Source organism: Pristiophorus japonicus, chromosome 3, assembly GCF_044704955.1.
Source record: "Pristiophorus japonicus isolate sPriJap1 chromosome 3, sPriJap1.hap1, whole genome shotgun sequence".
NCBI classification, from domain to species: Eukaryota; Metazoa; Chordata; class Chondrichthyes; family Pristiophoridae; genus Pristiophorus; species Pristiophorus japonicus.
In genome coordinates this window covers 189,124,872-189,138,312 of record NC_091979.1, presented here as the reverse complement: position 1 = coordinate 189,138,312, position 13,441 = coordinate 189,124,872, and the positions used below count along the sequence as shown (strand labels likewise).

Here is a 13,441-nt window from a genome sequence, read left to right as displayed (position 1 = left end):
GTTGGACCATTCAAAAATAAGGGGTTTTCTAATTCTGTAAAGAAAATGTAAATGGCATATTCTCGTGCAAGCTAATAAAATGACTGGTGGCTTAGCATTTAAGCTATCATAAATAAATCATCATTTTATAATATTCTACCAGCATCTACTCCAGCTACACACTGTAAATATCGACACTCATTTATACAGCCAGGTTTGTGCTGCCAATGTGACATCATAAATGTGGCAACATGAAGTAAAATCGACCAATGTACTGATCCCTCACATCCTTAGGTGGTGACAGTCCCTTTCTATTGAAATGCTGCCACCTAGTGCACATCAGGAAAGCAGGCAGCATCCCTTTTAACAACACACGCGTAATGTGTCCCTCCATAATTATCATTAAGAAGGTATTTTTGGTGTCCTTGTTAGGCGGTGGGACAGAGCTATAACAAGGACAGATGCCTCATCAAACTGACCATGATCATTTCTTGGGAAAGTGGAGATGCACTGGGATGCAAATGTGCAGCAGATGTCCTGTGACGACTGCAGATGAACTCTTCTCCATGTGAAAGTCTCAGGGACGGCACGGATGGGAAGAGTTCCATAGGTAGGATAACTAAGATTTGAAGCATTACCACTGATATTCTCCACTGGTGATTGATGCAGAATGGTGAGAGAAGCTATAGCTGCTCCCATGTTCTTCTTGTATATATTAAATATTGGGAAGACTGAAGCCATTGTCTTTGGTCCCCACCACGAACTCTGTTCCCTGGCCACTGACTCCATCCCTCTCCATGGCATGTCTGAGGCTGAACCAGACTGTTCGCAATCTAGGTGTCATATTTGAAATGAGCTTTGGAACTTCCTCCCTAAACCTCTCTGCCTCTTTATCCTCCTTTAAGATGCTCCTTAAAACCTACCTTTGACCAAGCTTCATCATCTGCCGTAATTTCTTATGTGGCTGTGTGTAATTTATTTGTTTTGTCTTTTTACATTCCTGTGAAGTGCCTTGGGACATTTTACTACGTTAAAGACATTATATAAATACAGATTGTTGTTGTTGTGACATTCGGGAGCTTAAAATGTATACGATCTGAAAACGGGTGCGGGGATTGCAGTGCGCGATTAACCTGCACCCATTCATTGTGTTGCAGGCAGCATGGTGAATTAATGCTGCCTGTTGCTTTACAGGATTGCTGCATGTAGCCAGCACTCCCCGCACTGTTCATTGGCTGCATGCATCAGCAGGGGGCTGCTAGTGCTATTTAAAGGTAGCCTGCACCTCTTAAAGGGGAGCTGCATTGTGGTTGCAAAAAGTGGTGGAAGACCTTTGAAAACTGATTCAGTGCTCTGATACTTTGGGCAATGGCTGAACATGAGAGTGAGCATGCGCCAAAGTTTTCAGACAATGCAATGGAGCTTTTAGACAATGCAATGGAGCTTTTAGTGGAAGAGGTGGAGAGATGCCCTAGATTACACAAACATATTGCAGGACACTCACTGAGACACTTCCATATGCCTGCATTGTTTTAACCCCTATTGGAGGAGACAGTGCTACCCATCATGGGAAGCTCCATCACTGAGGCTGTGACCACTGGCGGGGCTGAAGCAATTGATGATGAGGGTATCTGCATACCTAATTTTCCTTCTCTCATCCCACTTCTCCCTTAAAACCTAGGAACTGCAGGTGGTATAAGCACGCACGCACTTACTTTCTTCTCACCACAATGCTACCCTTGGGTATCTGAAATGAAAACGGGACAAGAACTTTCCCAGTCAGTGAAAAGGAAGGCAGTAAAGATGAAGAAACACCATACTCAATCTTACACTTGCAGTCAGCAGCCGAAACTGACACAAGCGCATAGGAGACAGGGCGGGGGTAAAGAATAGCGCAGGTGCAAGCTCGCCCAAGGGCAAGATCGCACACTGGTTCTGCTGCAGAGGACTCAGATTGGGAATTCAACGGACGAGGCTACAGAAGATGATGGGTATATTTAACCAAATGTTTGGCACACTGGAAAACCTGCCAGTAAACCTGTGCTCAATGTCAAGAAGCATGGAGGAGTCTGGCACCAAATTGGCACAACATGGATCGAGTGGATTACCAAAGTTCCTGATAAGTTGCGCAGCCATGCAGCACTGTGGAGGTCCCATGTAGACCGCTTGCTGGCTTCACAACGGAAAAACCTCTCAAAGTTTCATCATGTTTACTGATGCTTATGGGTCTGGACTGAGTCACAGAATTTTATATGCAGGGCAACAATATTCTGTTACTGGACAGATATCTTTGGAGAATTCTGAAGTTGAGGTTGGCTAGTTGGGCTAAGGTTTCCAGATGAGTTCACTTAAAATTCTGCTGGCTTTTTCACTGCCACTTGTTCCAGTGTAAAACCCGATGATGCTATTGGCAAGCTAGAGTTATGTTGGGGTAAAGAAAGAACTGGATATCACATATTGTAACTTTTTATTTAAAAAAAATTAACGTACAAACTGCTTTATAAATAGCTAGTGATTTATATTGTACTAAGGGTCAGAATGGCATGGCACTCTGACTGTGCATTACACAATATAAAGAGAACTTTGTGCTTTTGGACCTACACAAACATGGACCTGAATTGTTTCTCAGGAGCTGCCGTTCTCGATGTGAACATTGGTGGTGAGCTCTATAGTGAGTTCCAAGATGATAGAGATGGGACCAGAAGTAACAACTAAACAAGAACACAAGACATGAGATTCGTTAAGTCTCCATGTGGAGATGTTGTAACTTAGAAGAAAACCATGAGAACAGATGAACAGTCTCATGTATAACAAAATGTACTAAAATTAGGAGAAACAAAGTTTTTGAAATGTTCTGGAGTCCTAGAACAAGTGAGCACTGGTATTCAAAGGGAAGACCAGATTGTCTAGATATTCAAGGGACCACATTTCAATAGTATTTAAAAAAAAACACACCTGCCTACACAATACTTACCTTTAAAATATTGCAACCTCAAAAATCTCAAGTCTGGCCAACAACAACTGAAGGTGGTCTGAAAAAACGAGTGCGATCCATCCAAAATAAAACTCCAATTAATAAAGCACTGTAAATACTAGATTCTACAATATAAAGCGACATATAATATGCCATGATTTAGACAATGAAAGAACAAAATACTTAGCGTTTGACAATTGTACAGGCCAGGTTTTTCCTGTTAAGTAGATTTCAGATGTCCACAGTTGCAGCTCTTTCTGGGTGACAGTCAGTTCCAGAGTGGGCAGGTGTTTGTGTAGCTTTAGGGTAACTGTTCTAAGCTCACCTTCCCTCTGTGTGAATCAGGTTGTTCAGCTAACCTGCACCAGTGTTCACCCTCTTAATTCGGATTATCTCAAACATTGTTTTCGTAGGTCATATCTGGGTTACGGGAAAACTGGATGGGCAATGGATTGAATCTATTTCGGAATGGGCCAGAGAGGATTTGTTGGGAAATGGTTCTCAACTCGAATGCTTGTGCATCACAAACGCTGCAAAATTGAACAATGAGAACTGTAATGAACTTTGGCCCAAGGGAATGTAATCTAATGCTTGGGCATTGGTATTTAACTCAATGAATAACGTTAGCGCACTGGACTGGATATGGTAACCAAATCTCAAACTGTATAAATTATTAGGCACAAAAGATTGGTAGGCTCTGGTAAACCCAGAGCGGGCACTTGGGGGTCAGTTTTCATTGGTCATTGTAGGTATTGCTAACCAAGTAGAATCAGTAACTGTACTTGGCAGGTAGTGTCTCAGATCCTAATATTGTGCAGGGTAGGTTGACACTTGTAAAATATGTCCTTTGTATCTTTACAACCTACAGGTTGTAATTGAGTTTATCAGCACTAAAGACTTTTAACTTCTTAACAATCCCTATTGGGGCTAGGTTTTCCACAGGAATGATATCGAACTGGCAGAGAAGGAGAAGGGGTTTTCCTACAGGAAATGTGCTTCCTTTTGGCAGAGTACCCTGGCAGTAATGTTCTACTCTCAGGAGGAGTCTTACAGCAGGAGCCCAAGAGAGGAGACATCAAGCTGCTTCTACACCTGTGCTGAATTTCCTCTAGCTCCTTCTCTGATTAAATTCACCAACCCACCCCGAACCCTCTTGGTTTCCCAGTGGAAGCACGAGGGGAAATGTCATGCTACTTTTGAGAAATGGTGTACTGTTTGTCCGTCTACTCTCGCAGTCGGAACCGCTGAGTGAAGAAGACATCATTTGCCTAGTTAAGCCCCGCTCAGGGAAACTGTGCCTTTGACACACTTGCTTTCTTGGCACCAGACAGCACCATGAAGATAATGTACTGTGACGGGGACAAAAAGAAACTTGGGAAAATATAAATTTAATGAAGTGGTATAAAACGTAGATAAAGTGAGAAATTGACTCTCTGATGCCCATCCAAAGTTGTGTCTGGATAACTTTGATCACATCACTGTTGGGGTAATCCTGCTACACCACACGCCCGTCATGTTCAGTACACGATCTTCCAGTGTGTTGGCTGCTCACATTCTTTCTCTTGGTCACCACAGAACCTGTTGTAAGTGGTTTTGGGTTCGAAGCCAAGAATTTCCCGCTCCTCATGGATACGGAATGAGAATGTCGACACTGACGTTCCGATGAAGTATCTGCAAGAAAAGCAAAAGATTATGTGGAACTGTACTTACTAAACCACAGCACACAGATTTAAAATAACTGACAAAAGAACCAGAGTGGAGAAAAGGACTGAGTTATGATGATCTGGAAAGCACTGTCTGAAAGGGCAGTGGAAGCAGATTCAATAGTAACTTTCCAAAGGAAATTGGATAAATACTTGAAAAAGAAAAAATGTCATGCCTATGGGACTAATTGGATAGCTCGCTCAAAGATCCGCCACAGGCATGATGAGCCGAATGGCCTCCTTCTGTGCTGCAAGATTCTATAGTGATTTATAAAGATAAATAATTGCAATTAAAGGATGTTTTTATTCTTGGGTTTCCCTTAACTGCCATGTCCTAGGTATCACTAACTCATTTTATGTTTGTTTGCTAATTTTTCTCCCTTCTTTCCCAGCACATTCCATTTCCTCATTCCATTTCCTTGACTATCTTTCTGCTGCCCGAGATACATGAAGCACTCGGCTGTGACTGAGTCCCAGGTCCTGATTCTGGCCAACACGTCACAGGCCGATCAGCCCCTGGGATATTTTGGTGAAATATTATTCTGGCGGGGCTTCCCAGTGGCAATGCACAGATGGAAATACTTCACTAACATGTGTAAGGGCTACAAGTGTAAGGTTTTTGAAGTCACTTTTTTTTGGTGGCCACCTCTGTATCAGGTCATCTTATCTGCACTGTCATGGGATCGCGCTCTCTATTTCCCCACCTACTAAAAACCTCTATAACCGTAGCAGCCCTGGCGCAAGCCAAATGAGCAGCTAGTTTCCCATCGCCACCTTGTATATGGATTGGGGTTTCTGTGAAATGAAGTGCTCATAGAAATGCTTTTCTTCCAATGGTAGAGACAAAGCTGTACTGAATGTGCCATTCTCATGTGTAATTATACTTAGAGAATTCAACTAAAATATTTAAGAATCAAAGCCGACTATTCAGGATCCCAATAAAACTACTGCAGAATACTTCAGCTGTGGCTCAGTGGGTAGCACTCTTTCCTCTGAGTCAGAAGGTTGTGGGTTCAAGTCCCACTCCAGAGACTTGAGGCTGACACTCCCAGTGCAATACTGATTAAGAGTTCTGCACTGTCAGAGATGCTGTATTTCAGATGAGACGTTAAACCGACATAAAAGATCCCATGGCACTATTCGAAGAACAGGAGAGTTCTACCAGGTACCTTGGCCAATATTTATCGTTCAATCAACTTCACTAAAACAGATTACCTGGTCATTTATCTCACTGCTATTTGTAGGAACTTGCGATACGCAAATCAGCTGTCGCGCTTTCTACATTACAACAATGACTACAGTTGAAAAATACTTCATTGGCTGTGAAGTGCTTTGGAATGTAGAGAGGATGTGAAGGGCACTGTTTAAATGACGTTCTTTCTCTCTTATTTAGACCTCACAACTTTCCTGATGGCTGAGTAGGTAAATGCACAACCTGACGTGATACTGAGCCAGTCAGAGCCGGCAGAGCCCTGAGTTGTGCTGAGTTAGCAGGCTCCAGTTGGGTAATTAGTGCCCCGAGCCAGTGTTAATTCTATTCGACCCCTTGTTTCTACCTGGCATGAGCACAGATCCATTGGTCAATGATTGCGACTCCCCCGTCTCTGTATAGTTGTAGCTCCTTCTGGGTCGGTTCAAATCGAAGCATCATAGGGAGAAGGCTCTTCAACTCCTTCAGTTCTAAAATAATAAAGATGTTAAACTTAGTTACGGCCAGTTCTAATGGAATGGAAGAAACAGACTGTACACCTTCACCTGTTAGTCACCTTCCCTTTTCACTGGGCGATATTAATTTCCTTACATTTTGAGCTGTCTTCATTTTTACAAAGACTTTGCAACTTACAAACTTTACCTGCACCTGATTATAAGGGAGTGACTAGCTCAAAATATATTAAAGAAAAGTTTGTTCTTATCTGTCCTCCTCTCTCTCTCTCTCAATGATACCATTTGCTTGCCCCAAGTGTTAGGACTCACGGAACAAATGTAGACTGGATCCTTTTTTTAAATACAGATTACAACCAAGTGCGGAGTTGTAAACTTATGTTTCAACCTTGATACTTTCAAACCCTGGCCTGACACAGAGCTCCTTGTTTCCAACAAACCCTCTTGATCATTAGCATCTGCTCTTCACCCTGACTTTCACGATTGCTGCTCTGAAATGGCCAGCAAGAGGTGGAAGACTTCAGCCCAGCTGTTGTTGTTTTTAAAGCGATTTAGAGGTCCAGGTACAGAAATGACTAAAAGCTAGTGGATAGGTACAAAAAATAATTAACGGCTAATGGAATGTTGGGCTTTATCTCAAGAGGGCTGGAATACAAAAAGTGGAAGTTATGTTAGTTATATAAAAAGCTCTGACCGCATCTGGAGTACTATGTTCAGTTCTGGGGACCGCATCTCAGAAAGGATATATTAAACTTGGAGTGGGTGAAGTGCAGATTCACCAGACTGATACTGGGGCTAAGAGAGTTGAGTTATGATTAGGCTTGTATTCCCTTGAATATATTAGATTAAGGGGTGATCTAATGAGGTGTTAATGATGATTAAAGGATTTAATAGAGTAGATAGAAAGAAACTATTTCCTCTGGTGGAGGAGGCCAGAGCAAAGAGCTCCTCTACCTTAAAATTAAAGCTAGGCATTCAGGGGTGATGTCAGGAAGCACTAGGCTAGGTCAATTGAAAATTTCTAAACTGAGGTTGATCGATTTTTGTTAGGCAAGAGTATTGAAACCAAGGCAGGTAAATGGAGTTAAGATTCAGATCTGCTATAATGGCAGAACAGGCTTGAGAGGCTGAATGGCCTCTTCCTGTTCCTCTGTAAAACATCATCCCCAGCTGTTTTTTAAAATCTCTTTCCTTTCTGAAGGGTATGAAGTTGAGATGTGGCAATTTGGCACAGGAAGGGATTACAGCTGTATCCCATCACTGCGTGGACCAACGTGCAAGTGCTCTAATGTGCTGAGTGAATTTAAAACAAAAATGAGAAACATGCACAAAATGAGTGCAAATAAATGTGGTGAGGAAAGATGATGTCTCTTTGACCTTGTCAATGTCACTGTTGGTGCTCACCACCTGCAGCCTGGAGAAGGAGCGCACGGAGCCTTTGATCAGGGAATACCAGAGCGGTAGTAACTGGAGCCCACTGGAATTATTACCATCCTCTGAAGCGTCTGTGGCCACAAACACTTTATCCAATTTCAGCTCTTTCAGGAGGCTGTGAATCTTCTTGGCTGTTCCCTTGATACTGGGGACATCCTTTCTGTGGCCCCACATAAAGTCCTTTCTCCTCAGGTGCACGCCCAAGTACGGGCCACCCCTGGCAGTGCCCAACTTCACCTGCAGCAGAAGGGATTAAAAAGCTCGGTGTCAGATATGACCGTGCGTATCCCAGCTCTAATAACAAAGTGCAGGACAGTAGATACATGGACCATGAGGTCGTTTTCTCTGGTTTGTAATCACACTGCCTTGAAAAAAGATTTGCATTCATACAGCACCTTTCACGACCTCAGGATCTCCCAAAGCCCTTTACAGCCAATGAAGTACTTTTGTAATGTAGTCAACGTTGTAATGCCAATTTGCACACAGCAAGTTCCCACAAACAGCAATTAAATAAATGACCAGATCATCTGTTTTTAGGTGATGTTGAGGGATAAATATCGGCTAAGACACCGGGAAGAACTCTCTTGGCTCTTCTTTGAATAGTGCCGTGGGATCTGAAGACTTTCATCCCATTGATCCCAAAGATGAAAGGATAGTGTTCAAACCTATTCTGCACCCAGTTCCACGTCCTTGTGCCTTCTGCACACTCTGAATTCAAGAAAGGCAGTTTGCTGCTGCAGCTTTTACCTGTACTTTGGTTGCAGCTCACCTTCATCCTGGTCCAATCTTCATTGTAAACAGTCTTGTCCGCTTCATCTGTAGAGTTTAGGTGCGTTGCCCTGAATTCATCACTGATCATGCGCAGATGTTTGGCAAACACCATGCTTCTCCGAGCCTGTGAGGGTCAGGAAGGAAGACAGACTCGTATTTATACAGTGTCTTTCACAACCTCAGGATGTCCAAAGCACCTTAAGCCAATGAAAAAAGTTTTAAAAAATGCATTAAACTGCTATTGCTGGTGAATTTCTGAGTGCAGAAGTGGAAACACTAAAAAATCAATTAATGTGGAGTCTAGATTTGAGGTATAATCTGAAAATGTCTAAAGGATAGGGAGTTGGGTGGACCATGGACCACAGGCCTTAGGAAACCATATACAAACATCTTGTATTTATATAGCACCGCTAAAATAATAAGACGTCGCCAGGCACTTCACAGGGTCGTTATCAAACAAAATTTGACACCAAGCCACATAAGGAGATAGTAGGATAGCTTGGTCAAAGAGGTAAGTTTTCAGGAATATCTTAAAGGTGGAGAGAGAGATGGAGAGGTTTAAGGAGGGAGTTCCAGAGCTTAGGGCCTAGACGGCTGAAGGTATGGCTGAAAATGGTGGAGCAAAGGGAATCAGGGATGCACAGTGGAGAAACGCAGAGATCTGAGGGTTGTAGGACTGGAGAAGATTGTTACAGTGATCATGTGTTTGAGTCATACTGTTTCAGTATGAATTAAGAAGCTTCAAGTACTAGGTGAGGTAGAAGGTATGCGAGGGAGGGTGGTTTCAACTGTACTATGATTGTAGTCAAATCCCCAAATTGCATCTACAGCAATACTCACGTCCCAGTAACCTTTGCCTGCATAATGGTCATGAAGGAGGTTTTCTGCTCTGTCCAACATTACAGACCTAGAACATATCAAAAATCTGGTCAGGAATTCTTGCAATATAAAATGCGCGATAAAATACTTAAAAGACCCATTTTGAATTTCAGCCCCTTTTAAGTCACACCACACCATATATATCAGAATCCACATTTAAAGAATGTAATGAATGAGCTTGCATTTATATAGCGCCTTTCACAGCTTCAGGGCATCGCAAAGCGTTTACAGCCAATGAAGTACATTTGAATTGTAGTCAACGTTGTAATATAGGAATTGTGGCAGCCAATTTGTACACAACAAGATCCCACAAACAACAATGAAATAAATGACCATATCATCTCTTTTTAGGCATTGTTAAGTGATGAGTATTGGCCAGAACACCAGGCAGAACACTCTTCTCTTCGAATAATGCTCAGAGATCTTTTACATCCACCTGAGACGGCAGACAGGGTCTCGGTTTAACGTCTCATCCGAAAGACGGCGCCTCCGACAGTGCAGTGTTCCCTCAGTATTGCACCGGAGTGTCAGCGTAGATTTTGTGCTCAAGTCTCTGGAGTAGGACTTGAACCCACAACTTTGGGCATGGGGATGTTCCCTTGGAACCTCCGACTATATCTTCATGAAGAAACTGAGGTGCGAGTGTAAATACAAAATGCATCATGTACTTGCCTCAACAAGTACCCTCTGCCAAGGGTTTACCCTCCTCGATTTTCAAAAAAATAATGTGTCACCAGGAATTACTACTACAGTATGGGGTATCTCCATACTGCCTGTCCCATCCTCATCCCAATTTGTCCGCCACGGAGTTCCTGCTTTTGTGTTGTTCAATGGGTATCCCACTCATCTTTCTACCCATATTCATTCGTATTATCTCATTTCTGTTTGTGGGATCTTGCTGTGCTCGTATGAGCTGCTGTGTTTCCTATATTATATCAGTGACTACACCTCAAAGCACTTTATTGGTTATAAAACACATTTGGACATCCCAAAGTTGAAAAAAGTGCTATCGAAATGCAACTATCTTATTTTTTTACCAAATCTCCATATGCTACAGAAAATTGTAAAAAGGGGCGAGAGTTTTCCCGGAAGAAGCAGAGGACTGACACAGTGCTAAGCACCCACATTTCTTGGTACTTAACCAACATTCGTGTCCCTTTAATCTGGTCAGAGGGACACAGATTTCTTTACTATTTAAGAGTCCTCTTGTATAGGTTTGAAAAAAGCATTGAGGGTTTAAAATAAAAAACATTTTGACAAATTACCCAAATGTAAAAATAAATATATTTTGCATTCCCTCAGTTCTGGTCACTCACTCACTGTGCTGTGGTGTTTTTCAGAAGAACTGGCACCATGATGGAAGCCGAACCTTGCACAGACACACAGGCAACACTGAGGCCCCTTGTCTCCTCATAACCCCAAAACCAACTCCTGTCACAAAAAAATCAGATGCAAATCAAGGTTAGTGGCACAATTTAACGTCACATAGTCCTCTACTTGCTTTCATTTCACAGCTGCTGATTTTTGTGTCAGTATAGATTTATTTGGAGTGACTGGTTGCGCATTTTACAACTCAGAAAGAAAGAAGGGACTTATACAGCGCCTTTCAGGACGTCAGCCATGGGCAGCGTGGAGGCCCCGACCTGTGAGGGAACATTAGTGGCAGGTCGGGGCCTCCACGTTGCCCATGGTCGACGTCCTGAAAGGCGCTGTTATAAGTCTCTTCAGCATGAGCTGGTGCAGGAGGGCGATGGACGTCATCAAGATCCAGGTCGGTGATTGGAGAGTGGGCAGATACAGCAGGAGCGGCGAAAGACTGTGGGGGGACGTGATCAGGACCCAGGGGAGGCACGAGTTCAGGGCAAGGGGTAGCACGGACCAGCTCACACTGCGATACGTGTGCGCACCAGGTCCACGGTTCAGTTGTCTTGGGTAATCCTTGCCACTGGACCAAGATCTAGCTCTGTCAAGCCCAGGTGGTGGCTGGTGTGCAATGGCCACCCCATGTTAAAAAAATCCACGCACAGGCATCTTCCACCCTTCAGGATGTAGTTCGGGTCCTTCATTGAAACATCTGTGAACTCGTCCTTTTTTTTTGGATTGGAAGCAAGTCATCCTCGTTTCGAGGGACCGCCTATGATGATAATGATGAAAGCACTTTACAGCCAATGAAATACTTTTCAAGTGTAGTCACTGTTGCAATGTAAGAAAAGCGACAGCCAATTTGCACGCAGCAAACTCCTACAAACATCAATATGCTAATGATCAGATAATTTTTTAGTGATGTTGGTTGAGGGATAAATATTGGCCAGGTCACCGGGGAGAACTCCCCTGCTCTTTTTCAAAATAATAATCTTTTATGCTCACCTGACAGGGCAGACAGGGCCTCGGTTTAGCGTCTTATCTGAAAGACAGCACCTCTGACAGTGCAGTGCTGGAGCGTCAACCTGGAGTTTTGTGTTCAAGTCCCAGGAGTAGGACTTCAACCTACAATCTACAACCTTCTGACTCCGAGGCAATAGTGCTATCACTGAGCCAAGAGTGACAGCTGAACCCAATACTATATTTGCCCATCTTCTATGAATATGTGCTTTCATTAGGGAATGCTGCAAGAATGGGAACTTGAGTTCATTTATCCTTTCCCTAATCTTACTGCTACTGCCCCAGATGAAATCAGTTAACTCAGTACAGACCAGAAATCAAACCCGGGATCGTCCTGCTCTGCATATTGTTGATGAAAACACTTATTTTGATGTTGAACCCTCAGTGACGTATGTTACGATCCAGACTTCACACACTTTTTCTTGTACCTAGGTCAGCCGTGGCTCAGTGGTAGCACTCTCGCCTCTGAGCCAGAAGGTTGTGTGTTGAAGTCCTACTCCAGAGACTTGAGCACAAAATCTAAGCTGACACTCCAGTGTAGTACTGAGGGAGTGCTGTACTGTCAGAGTACGGTCTTTCAGATGAGACGTTAAACCGAGATCGTGTCTGCCCTCTCATGTGCATGTAATAGATTCCTTTGCACTCTTTTGAAGAAGAGCAGGAGAGTTCTCCCCCGTGACCTGGCCAATATTTATTCCTCAATCAACATAACAAAAGCAGATTATCTGATCATTAGCACATTGCTGTTTGTAGGAGCTTGCTGTGTGAAAATGGGCTGTAACAATTCCTACATTACAACAGTGACTACACTTCAAAAGTACTTCATTGGCTGTAAAGTGTTTTGGGACGTTGAGGTTGTGAAAAGCGCTGTACAGTGCAAAGAACTACTGCCATAGGCAAGTCCACACTCCCTATAAACTGAAAAGTGTGGAAAACAATCTGGGTGGGAGCGTGTCTTGGATACACACTAAATGCTTCATCTACTAATAAACTCACTGATCATAGTGCAAGGTGCCTTGTCCTCTCCCATCTCTGACAATTGGGACAAATAACACTGACTGACATAGGTGGTGGGGAAAATGTTGGAATCAATTATTAAAGATGTAATAGCAGCGCATTTGGAAAGCAGTGACAGGATCGGTCCAAGTCAGCATGGATTTATGAAAGGGAAATCATGCTTGACAAATCTTCTAGAATTTTTTGGAGGATGTAGTAGGGTGGATAAGGGGGAGCCAGTGGATGTGGTGTATTTAGACTTTCAAAAGGCTTTTGACAAGGTCCCACACAAGAAATTATTGTGCAAAATTAAAGCACATGGTATTGGGGGTAATGTACTGATGTGGATAGAGAACTGGTTGGCAGACAGGAAGCAAAGAGTAGGAATAAACGGGTCCTTTTCAGAATGGCAGGCAGTGACTAGTGGGGTACCGCAAGGTTCAGTGCTGGGACCCCAGTTATTTACAATATACATCAATGATTTAGATGAAGGAATTGAATGTACTATCTCCAAGTTTGCAGAAGACACTAAGCCAGGTGGCAGAGTGAGCTGTGAGGAGGATGCCAAGAGGCTGCAGGGTGACTTGGACAGGTTAGTGAGTGGGCAAATACATGGAAGATGCGGTATAATGTAGATAAATGTGAGGTTATCCACTTTGGT

The 13,441-nt window shown here is 43.2% G+C and overlaps 1 protein-coding gene across 3 annotated transcripts in view; it reads right to left on the bottom strand.

Annotated features, from left to right (window-relative positions):
* Positions 1–2,439: 2,439 nt before the first annotated feature.
* pofut2 (protein O-fucosyltransferase 2) overlaps positions 2,440–13,441 on the bottom strand; it is a 34,347-nt gene continuing 23,345 nt past the window's right edge. For all 3 annotated transcript variants that reach the window (XM_070876115.1, XM_070876114.1, XM_070876116.1), the window contains 6 exons: positions 10,723–10,833; positions 9,364–9,430; positions 8,522–8,647; positions 7,809–7,989; positions 6,213–6,336; positions 2,440–4,624 (listed from right to left, as the gene is read on the bottom strand). In XM_070876115.1, the coding sequence (XP_070732216.1) occupies positions 4,471–4,624; positions 6,213–6,336; positions 7,809–7,989; positions 8,522–8,647; positions 9,364–9,430; positions 10,723–10,833 (763 nt within the window). In that variant the 3' untranslated portion in view covers positions 2,440–4,470. The remainder of the gene's footprint in view (positions 4,625–6,212; positions 6,337–7,808; positions 7,990–8,521; positions 8,648–9,363; positions 9,431–10,722; positions 10,834–13,441) is intronic.